A 12,504-nucleotide genomic window follows, 5' to 3' on the forward strand; every position below is an offset into this window, starting at 1 on the left:
GAAAAATAGCTTCAGGACATTAAAAATGATTGAAAAAATTTTTTTTTCAATCATTTTTCTTTACCAGATATAAAAATATTGGAAATGGTTTGGATGAGAGGATGGGTGAGGGGGAGTTGGTGGTGGGGGGGGGGGGGGTCTTTGGCTGGCAGTCAAGCATTAGCCAATTGGGTAATGAGTCTTGTTGCTTTTTAAATGCTGTGGGAATGCCATATGTTGCAAGGATGAATATGTTGGCAAGCTAATGGCTGGAGCATGGGAGATACTTATGTGATGAAACCTCCAGGAATATATTTTATTACAGTTGGCAACCCTAGTCTCTGTGCCAATTTAAGGGGGCCCCTCTGTGAAAATCCTGCAGATTGACTAGGGGCTGGATTGAACCGACTCCTGTTTCCCACTCATGATGGGAAAATATATATGTATTTTTAAATTTAGAGTACCCGATTATTTTTTCCAATTAAGGGGCAATTTAGTGCGGCGAATCCACCTACCTTGCACATCTTTGGGTTGTGGGGGTGAGACCCACGCAGACATGGGGAGAATATGCCAACTCCACATGGACAGTGACCCGGGGCCAGGATTGAACCTGGTGCCGTGAAGCAGCAGTGCTAACCACTGTGCCACCGTGCCGCCCCTCCCAAAGGGAAAATAGAGAAGCAGCAAAAAAGCATTACAATTTGTATAGCTTTCAGAAGTAGACAATTTTTTAAAGCTTGAATCCTAAAGTTCTTGTGTGATTAATGATGGGAAACAAAACGTGGCCAATGAGCAGAGCACTTGAGATGAATTGTCTCTGCTAAATTGTAGTATGAGTGGGAGGTGTAATGGCAGCTGTTGGTTATACTGCTTTTGAATATGTTATTGACAATCGACTGCCTGGCTTGTGTTATTTATATTTGTACTGTAATCAATTTTTACAATGGGTGGGATTTTTCTCCACCTCCATGACGTGTTGAGGGGGGTGGGGGGGGCGATGGGCCAACGGCCAGTGGTGGGATCTTCTGGTCCCGTCACTATCAACGAGGTTTCCCATTGAACGCACTCCTCACCGCCATGAAACCCGCAGCAGGGGTGCGCCGTCGGTGGCACCATAAGATCCTGTCAGTGTGAACGGCCACAAAATCCCACCGAAGCTGTGGGTTCCACAGAGTTAACCTTTTAAGTGGCACTGTGCAGAATGTTTATGAAAATTCAGTTCAGGAACTCATGATGTTTGCACAATGTTTAATTCTGGCTTCCTACCGATGTTGTTCAAATTTAGGTTTCAGGACTGATTTTCAAGGATCGGAGTTCTCATTATCTTCAATAGAAGGAAATAACAATTGATTGCGGAAGGAAATTTCTTTTTTTTTTTAATAAATATTTTATTGAAAATTTTTGGTCAACCAACACAGTACATTGTGCATCCTTTACACAACATTATAACAATACAGATAATAATGACCTTTTTTATATAAACAAAAAACAACAAATAAATAAATATTAAATAACAAAAATGAAAACTAGCCCTAATTGGCAACTGCCTTGTCACAGGCTATACCCCCCCCCCACGCCCCCCCCCCCCCCCCCCATCCCTCTCCTCCCCCCCCCCCCCCCCCCCCCCCCCCCCCCAAGTCCTGGGCTGCTGCTGCTGCCTTCTTTTTTCCCCCATCTATCTTTCCGCAAGATATTCGACGAACGGTTGCCACCGCCTGGTGAACCCTTGAGCCGACCCCCTTAGGACGAACTTAATCCGCTCTAGCTTTATGAACCCCGCCATATCATTTATCCAGGTCTCCACCCCCGGGGGCTTGGCTTCTTTCCACGTTAGCAATATCCTGCGCCGGGCTACTAGGGACGCAAAGGCCAAAACATCGGCCTCTCTCGCCTCCTGCACTCCCGGCTCTTGTGCAACCCCAAATATAGCCAACCCCCAGCTTGGTTCGACCCGGACTCCTACTACTTTTGAAAGCGCCTTTGTCACCCCCACCCAAAACCCCTGTAGTGCCGGGCATGACCAAAACATATGGGTATGATTCGCTGGGCTTCTCGAGCACCTCGCACACCTATCCTCCACCCCAAAAAATTTACTGAGCCGTGTTCCAGTCATATGTGCCCTGTGTAATACCTTAAACTGAATCAGGCTTAGCCTGGCGCACGAGGACGACGAGTTTACCCTGTTTAGGGCATCTGCCCACAGCCCCTCCTCGATCTCCTCCCCTAGCTCTTCTTCCCATTTCCCTTTTAGTTCGTCCACCATAGTCTCCCCTTCGTCCCTCATTTCCCAATATATATCCGACACCTTACCATCCCCCACCCATTTCTTTGAGATGACTCTGTCCTGCACCTCTTGTGTCGGGAGCTGCGGGAATTCCCTCACCTGTTGCCTCGCAAAAGCCCTCAATTGCATGTACCTGAATGCATTCCCTTGGGGCAACCCATATTTCTCGGTCAGCGCTCCCAGACTTGCGAAACTTCCCGTCCACAAATAGATCTTTCAGTTGCGTTATTCCTGCTCTTTGCCACATTCCATATCCCCCATCCATTCCCCCCGGGGCAAACCTATGGTTGTTTCTTATCGGGGACCCCCCCCAATGCTCCGGCCTTTCCCCTATGTCGTCTCCACTGTCCCCAAATCTTCAGTGTAGCTACCACCACCGGGCTCGTGGTGTAGATCCTCGGTGAGAACGGCAATGGGGCTGTCACCATAGCCTGCAGGCTGGTCCCCCTACAGGACGCCCTCTCTAATCTCTTCCACGCCGCTCCCTCCTCCTCTCCCATCCACTTACTCACCATTGAAATATTAGCGGCCCAATAATACTCACTTAGGCTCGGTAATGCCAGCCCCCCCCTATCCCTACTACGCTGTAAGAATCCCTTCCTCACTCTCGGAGTCTTCCCGGCCCAAACAAAACCCATGATGCTCTTTTCTATCCTTTTAAAAAAAACCTTCGTGATCACCACCGGGAGGCACTGAAACACAAAGAGGAATCTCGGGAGGACCACCATCTTAACCGCCTGCACCCTCCCTGCCATTGACAGTGCTACCATATCCCATCTCTTGAAATCTTCCTCCATCTGTTCCACCAACCGCGTTAAATTAAGCCTGTGCAATGTGCCCCAATTCTTAGCTATCTGGATCCCCAGGTAACGAAAGTCTCTTGTTACCTTCCTCAACGGTAGGTCTTCTATTTCTCTACTCTGCTCCCCTGGATGCACCACAAACAGCTCACTCTTCCCCATGTTCAATTTATACCCTGAAAAATCCCCAAACTCCCCAAGTATCCGCATTATTTCTGGCATCCCCTCCGCCGGATCCGCCACATATAGTAGCAGATCATCCGCATATAAAGATACCCGGTGTTCTTCTCCTCCCCTAAGTATTCCCCTCCATCTCTTGGAACCTCTCAGCGCTATCGCCAGGGGCTCAATCGCCAGTGCAAACAGTAATGGGGACAGAGGACATCCCTGCCTTGTCCCTCTATGGAGCCGAAAATATGCCGATCCCCGTCCATTCGTGACCACACTCGCCACTGGGGCCCTATACAACAGCTGCACCCATCTAACATACCCCTCTCCAAAACCAAATCTCCTCAACACCTCCCACAGATAATCCCATTCCACTCTATCAAATGCTTTCTCGGCATCCATCGCCACTACTATCTCCGTTTCACCCTCTGGTGGGGCCATCATCATTACCCCTAACAGCCTCCGTATATTCGTGTTCAGCTGTCTCCCCTTCACAAACCCAGTTTGGTCCTCGTGAACCACCCCCGGGACACATTCCTCTATTCTCATTGCCATTACCTTGGCCAGGACCTTGGCATCCACATTTAGGAGGGAAATTGGTCTGTAGGACCCGCATTGTAGCGGATGCGGAAGGAAATTTCTGATCAGTTGTAAATATTAAAGAGCCATTTAAGATCTAATGGATTTACTTATCCCTGGTAAAGACATTTGGATCCTTTTGAGAACTTTAAAAAAAAAAGGATATTTTATTCCAACCATACACAATATTGACAAAATACAGTCCAACAAAACATAGTTAAGTTTGTACAATTTTTACCCTTTTAATCCCTTACCCCCCCTCCCCCCCATGACGAACAGCTCCTCAAATAAAGTCACGAACGGCCACCAATGTACTTCAAAGCCCTCTGTGACCCCCTCAGAATGAACTTAATCTTCTTCAGCCGGAGAAAATTGTACATATCCCCCAGCCAGACCACCAACCCCAGTGGGTATCCAACCTCCAGTTCAAAAGGAACCTTCGCTGGGCAATCAGAGAGACGAAGGCCACTACATCAACCCCCTTCCCCTCCTGCAGCCCCGGCTCCTCTGAAACCCCCAAAATTGCCACCATCGGGTCCATCCTTGACCTAGGTCCCCACTATCCTGGAAATACCTGCTCCCAAAAACTCTTCAACATCTCGCAACCCCAAAACATGTGAGCATGACTCACCAGCCCCCCGCCCACACATGTCACATCCATCTGTTACCCCGTGGAAGAACCCACTCATCTTTGCCCGAGTCATTTGTACACTGTGCACTACTTTGAATTGAATTAAGCTTAACTTCACGCATGAGTATGGCGCGTTCACCCGCCTCATTGCCTCATACCAGAGTCCCTATCGTATCTCCCTCATCAACTCCCCCCACTTGTGCTTTATCCTCACCCCAGTGCCTTGCTCTGATCTCCCAACCATCCTTATATGTCCCAATCCTGCCCTCCCTCAAGTCATCAGGAAGCAGCAGTTGCTCTAATAACATGTACTCCGGTAGCTGGGAGAATGTCGGCCACCCCTTTTGCGCGAAGACCCGCACCTGCATATACCTAAACTCATTTCCACATGGTAACTCAAACCTCTCCCACAGCTCGTTCAGTCCTTTTGAGTACTATTAGTTTTGATATGAAGTTCTATCGTACTTTTGTAGCTCTTTCGTGGTTTTGTTACAGGGTCTGAGCAGTGCTAAAGCAGCAGAGATCTTGGCTCGGGATGGTCCCAATGTGCTCACACCACCCAAACAGACCCCTGAGCTAATCAAGTTCATGAAGCAAATGATAGGTGGATTCTCCCTTCTGCTTTGGGTCGGTGCTGTACTTTGCTGGATTGCTTATGCCATTCAGTTCGGACAAGGCAATCATTCGGCCAAAGACAATGTAAGTGATGAACTTATACCAACATTTTGTGTAAAATGTGACGTGTTTATTTTAAAAATTGAATGATTTCTACTGAGTTAATCTGAAAGGTTAATGGTGTGGAAACTTGGCCATGTAGCGTGTATGTTCTTTGGAGATAAATAAAGGCTCCAGTATTACAAACAAGAAGTGCACTGCCTGTTGCATTGATGAGGACCATGAAATAGGCATAGATTTCCCGCACCTTAAACAAGAATTTTTAGGCTATTTGTCAATAATGAGCCTCTCACGCGCATGAGGCCCCACTGCAAGATTGGTTTGTCTTGAAGCAGCCAGCTCACGTCAGTCCCTCTTACATCCTACCTATCCTGGGTACTGCCTACATCCTTATTCAGTTCATTGTTCAGAAAGGAGGGAATGCAGTATAGATTTACCGGGATAATACCTGGACTCCTAAGGATTAAGTTAGGAAGCGAGATTAGGGTCATATTCCCTGGAATTGAAGAAATTAAGTGATAATTCGATTGAAGTTTTTAAGGCATTAACTATTTCCGCTGGTTGGGAAGTCTAAAACTATTCTTAAAAATTAGAGCCAGAGTTTTCATGAGTGAAATTAAGGAACACTTTTATAAAGAAAGAATAGTAGAAGTCAGACTTGATTGAGTTGAAGACTATTATCCATCTAATATTACAATTTTCTAAAAATTAAAATCGCAATATCCAGAAGTCAGCTTGACCAGAACCAGATCGTTTGCCTTTGCTGAGAGCTGCTGCGTTATCACATTTGAAAAGCAATAGCAAATGAAGATCTACATCTACATGACACATCATGCACCCACACACTTGAGGTTACAGGGGACTGAACTGTATTCCAAGGAAGCTGAATACAGTTGGAACATTGAGTCATGGCAGAAGGAATTAATTTTTAGTTTAATTTAGTGCGATCTGAATTGGAGAAAACCCCAGAAAAATTAAAATGGATTAAATTTGTTTTTTACGGGATGTGGGCGTCGCCGGCTAGGCCAGCATTTGTTGTCCATCCCTAATTACCCTTGAGAACATGGTGGTGAACCACTTGAACCACTTCTTAAACCACTGCAGTCCATGTGATGCAAGTACACCCACTATTAGGGAGGGAGTTCCAGGATTTTGACCCAGTGACAGTGAAGGAACGGCGATATATTTCCAAGTTAGGATGGCGAGTGACTTGGTGGTGTTCCCATGTATCTGCTGCACTTTCCCTCTAGATCGTAGTAGTCGTAGATTTGGAAGGTGCTGCATCTGGAGCCTTAGTGAGTTCCTGCAGTGCATCTTGTAGATGGTACACATGGTTGCTACTGTGCCCCGATGGTGGAGTATGTGAATGTTTGTAGAAGGGGTGCCAATCAAGTGGGCTGCTTTGTCCTGGATGGTGTTGAGCTTCCTGAGTGTTGCTGGAGCTGCATTAATCCAGGCAAATGGATAGTAATAAATACTAGCCACATTATTTATATGGCTAGTCGAGTTCAGTTTCTGATCAATGGTATGATAGTGGGGGATTCAGTGATGGTAATGCCACTGAAGATCAAGGAGTGATTGTTTGATTCTCTCCTATTGGAGATGGTCATTGCTTGGCACTTCTGTGGCTTGAATGTTACTTATGTCATGACACCCTAGGCTAGTGTGCGATCGATTCCAGCCCCACAGGCCCTAAAGTCCCAACATAAGTGAATTAACCAATACTTCATGTAAAAATACTGAAATCTTTGGCCCTTTGTCCAATAATTTATAGCCACCAGGTTTGTAACTTGAACAAAATAACTTTATTTATAACAGAAATAACGTTGAAATATGCAGTAATTACAACAGAATAACAGCCAGTTAACCTACTACTCCTCCCCACTTTAACCGTCCCACCCTTTACCCTCACACACAAGACAGACAAACATAGGGGGATGGGAGGGGTGAAAATAATGGGGGTTAAGAAAAAAAGGAAGACAAGAATCTTTCCTTCTGATGTTGAAGTTTTTGCAGCCGGCTGTCCTCCAGGACAGAGTGATTGAAGCCTACGGTGGACTGTTAGCATTGATCTTCTGGCAGGGGCATTCAGTCAGTACTCTTAGACAGTAATATTTTCTCTGGAGAGTCACCTTAACTTTTATTAACCTGGGCCTGTACTCAAAGAAACAGCTTCAGGCCTATTTAATTCTTAAGACTTTTTGCCTTATCTCAGCTCTGCTCCAGCCTGAGTTTTAATCTTAGTTGGTTTCTCGTTTCACCAGAGTGACCCCCAGCCTTACTGAGGAAAGTCCCCAAAAGAGATCTCAGAGAGTTTTAAACATCTCACAGAGAGAGAATCTGAGAAGCATCTTCCAACTCTGATCTCAGAATGAAACTGAAACAAAAAACAGCCTTGATGGGGAGAGATACATTCCAGAGAAATCGGAACCAATCAGTACAAGCTATTGGCAAAGCCCGGAAATCCGAGCCAGTTCATTGGCTGCCAGCCAAGCTCATCAACGGGAGTCAGCACTGTGTCAGTCACATTCTTCTGGAATCTGCAGGCTTGAAATGCAAACATTTTTTGCAGGCTGCTTTGCCTTGAGGTCACGGGTCAATCTTCGTTTTACCCAACCCAGGCTTCTGCTTGAATTAAATGTAAACCGCTTTGCCTTAAAGTCATCAATCATCCATGTGCAAAAATTGTAATGGCAAAAACAACAGAAATTAAAAGGAGAAAATAGGGATCAAATACGGTTTAAACAGGAGGATCCTTACACTTGGCACTTGTCAGCCCAAGCCTGGACATTGTCCAAGTCTTGCAGCATTTGCACGTGGACTGCTTCAGTGTCTGAGTCGCGAATTGCACTGAACATTGTGCCATCATCTCGAACATCTCCACATTTGACCTTACGTTGGAAGGGTGATCATTGATGAAGCTGCTGATAATGGTTGGGTCTAGACACTACTCTGAGGAACTCCTGCAGTGATGTCCTGAAACTGAGATGACTGACCCCCAACAACCACAACTGACTTCCTTTGTGTTAGTTATGACTCCAACCAGTGGAGTCATCCCTCGATTCCCATTGACTCCAGTCATACTAGGGCTCCTTGGTGCCATACCCGATCAAATGCTGGCTTGATGTCAAGGAAAAATTCTTTCACCTCCCCTCTGGCAGTCAACTCTTTTGTCCATGTTTGAACCAAAGTTGTAATGAGGCCAGGAGCTGAGTGACCCTAGCGGAACCCAAACTGAGCGTCCGTGAGCAGGTTACTGCTAAGTGCTGTTTGCTAGCATTGTTGTTGACCCCTTCCATCATTTTACAGATGATTGAGAGTACACTGATAGGTTGGTAATTGGCCAGATTAGATTTGTCCTGCTTTTTATACACAGGACATAACTGGGCAATTTTCCACATTGCCAGGTAGACATCAGTACTTGTACTGGAACAGCTTGGTTAGGGGTGGGGTAAGTTGTGGAGCACAAGCCTTCAGTACTATTGCCGGAATATTGTCAGGACCCATATCCTTTGCAGTGTCCGGTGTCTTCAGCCAATTCACGTGGGTGAATTGAATTGGCTGAAGACTGACATCTGTGATGCTGTGGACCTCTGGAGGAGACTGAGATGGATCATCCACTCGGCATCTCTGGCTGAAGATTATTGCGAATGCTTGTCTTTTGCACTGAAGTGCTGGGCTCCTCCATCACTGAGGATGGGGATATTTGTAGAGCCCCCTCCTCTAGTAAGTTATTTAATTGTCCACCACCTCTCACAATTGGATGTGGCAAGACTGCAGAGCTTAGATCTGATCCGTTGGTTGTGGGATCGCTTAGCTCTGTCTATCACTTGCTGCTTGTGTTGTTTGCCATGCAAGTAGTCCTGTGTTGCAGCTCCACCAGGTTTGCACCTCATCTTTCAGTATGCCTGGGTGCTGCTGCTGGCATGCCCTCCTGTACTCTTAATTGAACCAGGGTTGATCCCTGGCATAGTGGTCATGGTAGAGTGGCGGCCATGCCTTGAGGTTGCTGATTGATGAGGCCAATTGGCTGTGTGGATGAAGATGGGCAAGAGCGGGAATGTCTAAACATTTCAGACTGAAAATGAAAATCACAGTTTGATTTAATTAAGGCCATGTCTAATATATGAAGGGGTGAAAGAATGAGTAAAATCAAACTTATATTTGACTGAAACTGAAATTATGTTTGCTAACAGTTTTGGCTCCTCAGTTATACTTAGGTGTTGTGCTTGCTGGAGTTGTCATCCTCACCGGCTGCTTTGCCTATTACCAAGAAGCAAAGAGCACCAATATCATGGCAAGCTTCCACAAGATGGTTCCCCAGGTGAGTGATATCATTTATTAATCTGTTATTTGTTGTGTTGGGTGTTCCGACACACAAACGAACCAACAGGGTTGTAGATGGTACAACTCTGTTTTATTATTCTGTACAATAATAACTATTAACTTCTGGCTGTGGTTCGTACTTCACCAGCTAACCTGTGGACCCAGCCCTAGCACTATCTCAGTGAGGCACTCAGCACATGGTGTATGTCTGAGTGGCATGCTGTGAGCTCTGTGCTCTGAGCTATCTCCTGGTAGAATGAGCGGGAACTGTGGTGTTCCCTGTTTTATAGTGCGTGTGCTCTCACTGGTGATTGGCTGCGATGTTGTGTGTATGTTGGTTGGTCCATCTACCTGTCCATCAGTGTGTGTGTGTGATTGCACCATGATATGTTAATATGGATATCACGACATTATTGACCGTATTTATGACAGCTTGAGAAGTGACATTCAAGGGCAGGATTTTCCTTGTGAGCTGCTGAATCCTGCCATCGGGGTGAAATGGGAGTCAGAAGGCTGGCCTGTGTGGGGAAAGTCATGGGTCACTCATGTGATTTTCCCCATAGCAGTGGATAAATGGCCAAAGGGTGGGCCCTCTGTCCAGCTAAGGATGGCATCAGGCTCTCACTGCAGGAACACCAATTGGATGGCCTTACAAGTTTGGAAGCAGCTACAGGATGCAACGGAGGATAAGTGAGGGAGCAGGGTAGTTAATCAACCTGAGGCGGCCTCTCCCCAACCTTTGCAATCCTTAAACAAAGCGTGGCTTTTGCATTCAGCCCACCACAGTGGGATGGGGTGATGATGCAGTGTGGGAGGCTGGGGAGGGGGGGGGGAGGGAACCCCCTCTGCAGTGCACCCTGCAGCTTCTGCTGCATCACGGGTGCAGGATGGGTTTCTAAACCGGCCTCGAACGCAAACCTACTCTGCCTTATGCCAGGAGGCCATATCCAGGCAGCTAAACTGGCCCCACCACCTGCAGAAACCTGGAGGCTGCCCTTTAATAGGTCTTAATAAGTAATTACTTTCCAGAAGAAAAAAAGCAGTTCGGACCAGTATACTTAATTCCTTATTTTACTGTGGTTTCATTTTAAAGTATACAAGACCAGTTCAGGCCAGTATTATTTTCCCATATTACTATCTTTTTCCTTCAGGGTTCAATGCAGGCAGGTAGCCCCAACTCCTGATTCAAGAAAATGGCCTGGAGGGTGGGACGTGACCAAGGAACCAGCAGTACGCAGACTGGCGGTCTTATTCTTACCTGGCTTCTGGTGGGGTCTAAAATCCTGTGCCTAAGATATTACAAACTGATCACAGTAGAAATGACCACATAGCTGTTGGACTATCATTTACAAACTTGACAGTTCATTAATGCCTTTTAAGTAAGAAAACCTGGCCTGGGCTCAGGGTGACTCCAGTCCCACACTGACCTCTGGAGTGGCTGCATAAGCCGCTCAGTTGTATCAAAACTGCTACCAGAACATCAAGAAGAAGGCTCACCAACACTTTCTCCAGCCAACCAAGAATGGATAATAAAAGTCAACAACTCTCACATCCCAAAGAATGAACTCTAACTTTTTGAAAAGGATAGTATGCGACTTAGAGGGGAACATGACTACTTATTTCGGTTCTGTTTATGTCGACTAGCGTTTAACGCAAGACATGTTTAACCTGCACAAAAATGAGAAGTGGTTACAGTTGGAATGAATTCTTGTTGAATTAACTTAGATACAATGTTCATTGTTCTATTCCAGCAAGCCCTTGTTATTCGAGATGGTGAGAAGCAACAGATTACAGCAGATAAACTGGTTGTTGGTGACATTGTACTGATTAAAGCTGGTGACCGAATTCCAGCAGATCTCCGCCTGCTCTCTGCCCAGAGTTGCAAGGTAGACCATCTATTATTTTAGATTAATAGGAAGTCAGACAGCTGTAAACAATTTAAAAAATATGTTTATTGAGATTTTACATGTTCTAAAATAACGCAACAAAGTGCCAAAATGATACATCACCATAAGCAAAGAAGGGCTTAACCTATATGGCCACAGCATGGAACAGGAGGGCGACATCATAACTGGCATAATACCATCATTGTACAGGACTAGATACCCATATCGCCCCATCAAAGATCCAGGAAGAAACAGGATAAGGTCATGAAAGCATGACCGCATAACAAAATGCCGCATACCCTCTTGCGCAGCACAGTCACGCAATCACTATGGCAGATCAGGATAAACTTCCCATGGTATGATCGGGTGCACACCAACATACACCCTTTCAATGCCAGCAATGCCAATGGTACCAATAACCCAACATTGCCTTCTCTTTCCAGATTCCAGACCATCTGCACCCATGCAGGAGCCAGGAACAGATTTGTTATATTCACTCTTGCAAAAACAAAACAAAATACACGGAAACCCCAGATCTACATGGAATTATATACCACACTGCGTAATGCAACTAAACCCCAAATACAGTCTTGAGGGCGGAATCACATTTTTAAAAGGAGGAGAGGAAGAGAGGACTGGCAACAATAACGCCATGTTCAGACTATGGTCAAAACTTAAGGCTCTCCCAAGGTAGAAAGGAAGGAAAAGAAGAACAAAACAAAGACCTACACGGGCTACCGCACCAGATGACAACACCCATCAGTGAAGGGGACAGGCCACTCAATCAATAAGAGGGTGCAGTTATCCCCAATTGTCCTTGATAAATGGTTTGCTACACCATTGCAGAACGCAGTTAAGAATCAACCAAATTGCTGGGGGTCTGGAGCCACATGTAGGCCAGACCTGGTAAGGACGGCAGATTTCCTTCCCTCGAGGGAATGAGTGAACCAGATGGGTTTTTACAGCAATCGATTGTAGTTGCCATGGTCACCATTACTGAGTCTAGCTTGATATTGAATTTGAATTCCACCAGTTGCCCAGAGCATTAATCTGGGCCCCTGGATTAAACGAATTAGGAGCTGGAGTTGACCACTCGGCCCCTTGTGACTGCTCCGCCATTCAATATGATCACTGCTGATCTGATTATTAGTCCAGTGACATTACCACTATGCTAAC

General features: G+C 46.0%; 1 protein-coding gene across 2 annotated transcripts in view; it reads left to right on the forward strand.

Annotated features, from left to right (window-relative positions):
- The window catches only part of LOC140398241 (potassium-transporting ATPase alpha chain 2-like), a 99,738-nt gene that overhangs the window by 16,948 nt on the left and 70,286 nt on the right, over positions 1-12,504 (forward strand). For both annotated transcript variants that reach the window (XM_072486665.1, XM_072486664.1), the window contains exons 3-5: positions 4,937-5,140; positions 9,327-9,440; positions 11,194-11,328. In XM_072486665.1, the coding sequence (XP_072342766.1) occupies positions 5,030-5,140; positions 9,327-9,440; positions 11,194-11,328 (360 nt within the window). In that variant the 5' untranslated portion in view covers positions 4,937-5,029. The remainder of the gene's footprint in view (positions 1-4,936; positions 5,141-9,326; positions 9,441-11,193; positions 11,329-12,504) is intronic.

Source organism: Scyliorhinus torazame, chromosome 21 (genome assembly GCF_047496885.1).
Source record: "Scyliorhinus torazame isolate Kashiwa2021f chromosome 21, sScyTor2.1, whole genome shotgun sequence".
Taxonomy (NCBI): Eukaryota; Metazoa; Chordata; class Chondrichthyes; order Carcharhiniformes; family Scyliorhinidae; genus Scyliorhinus; species Scyliorhinus torazame.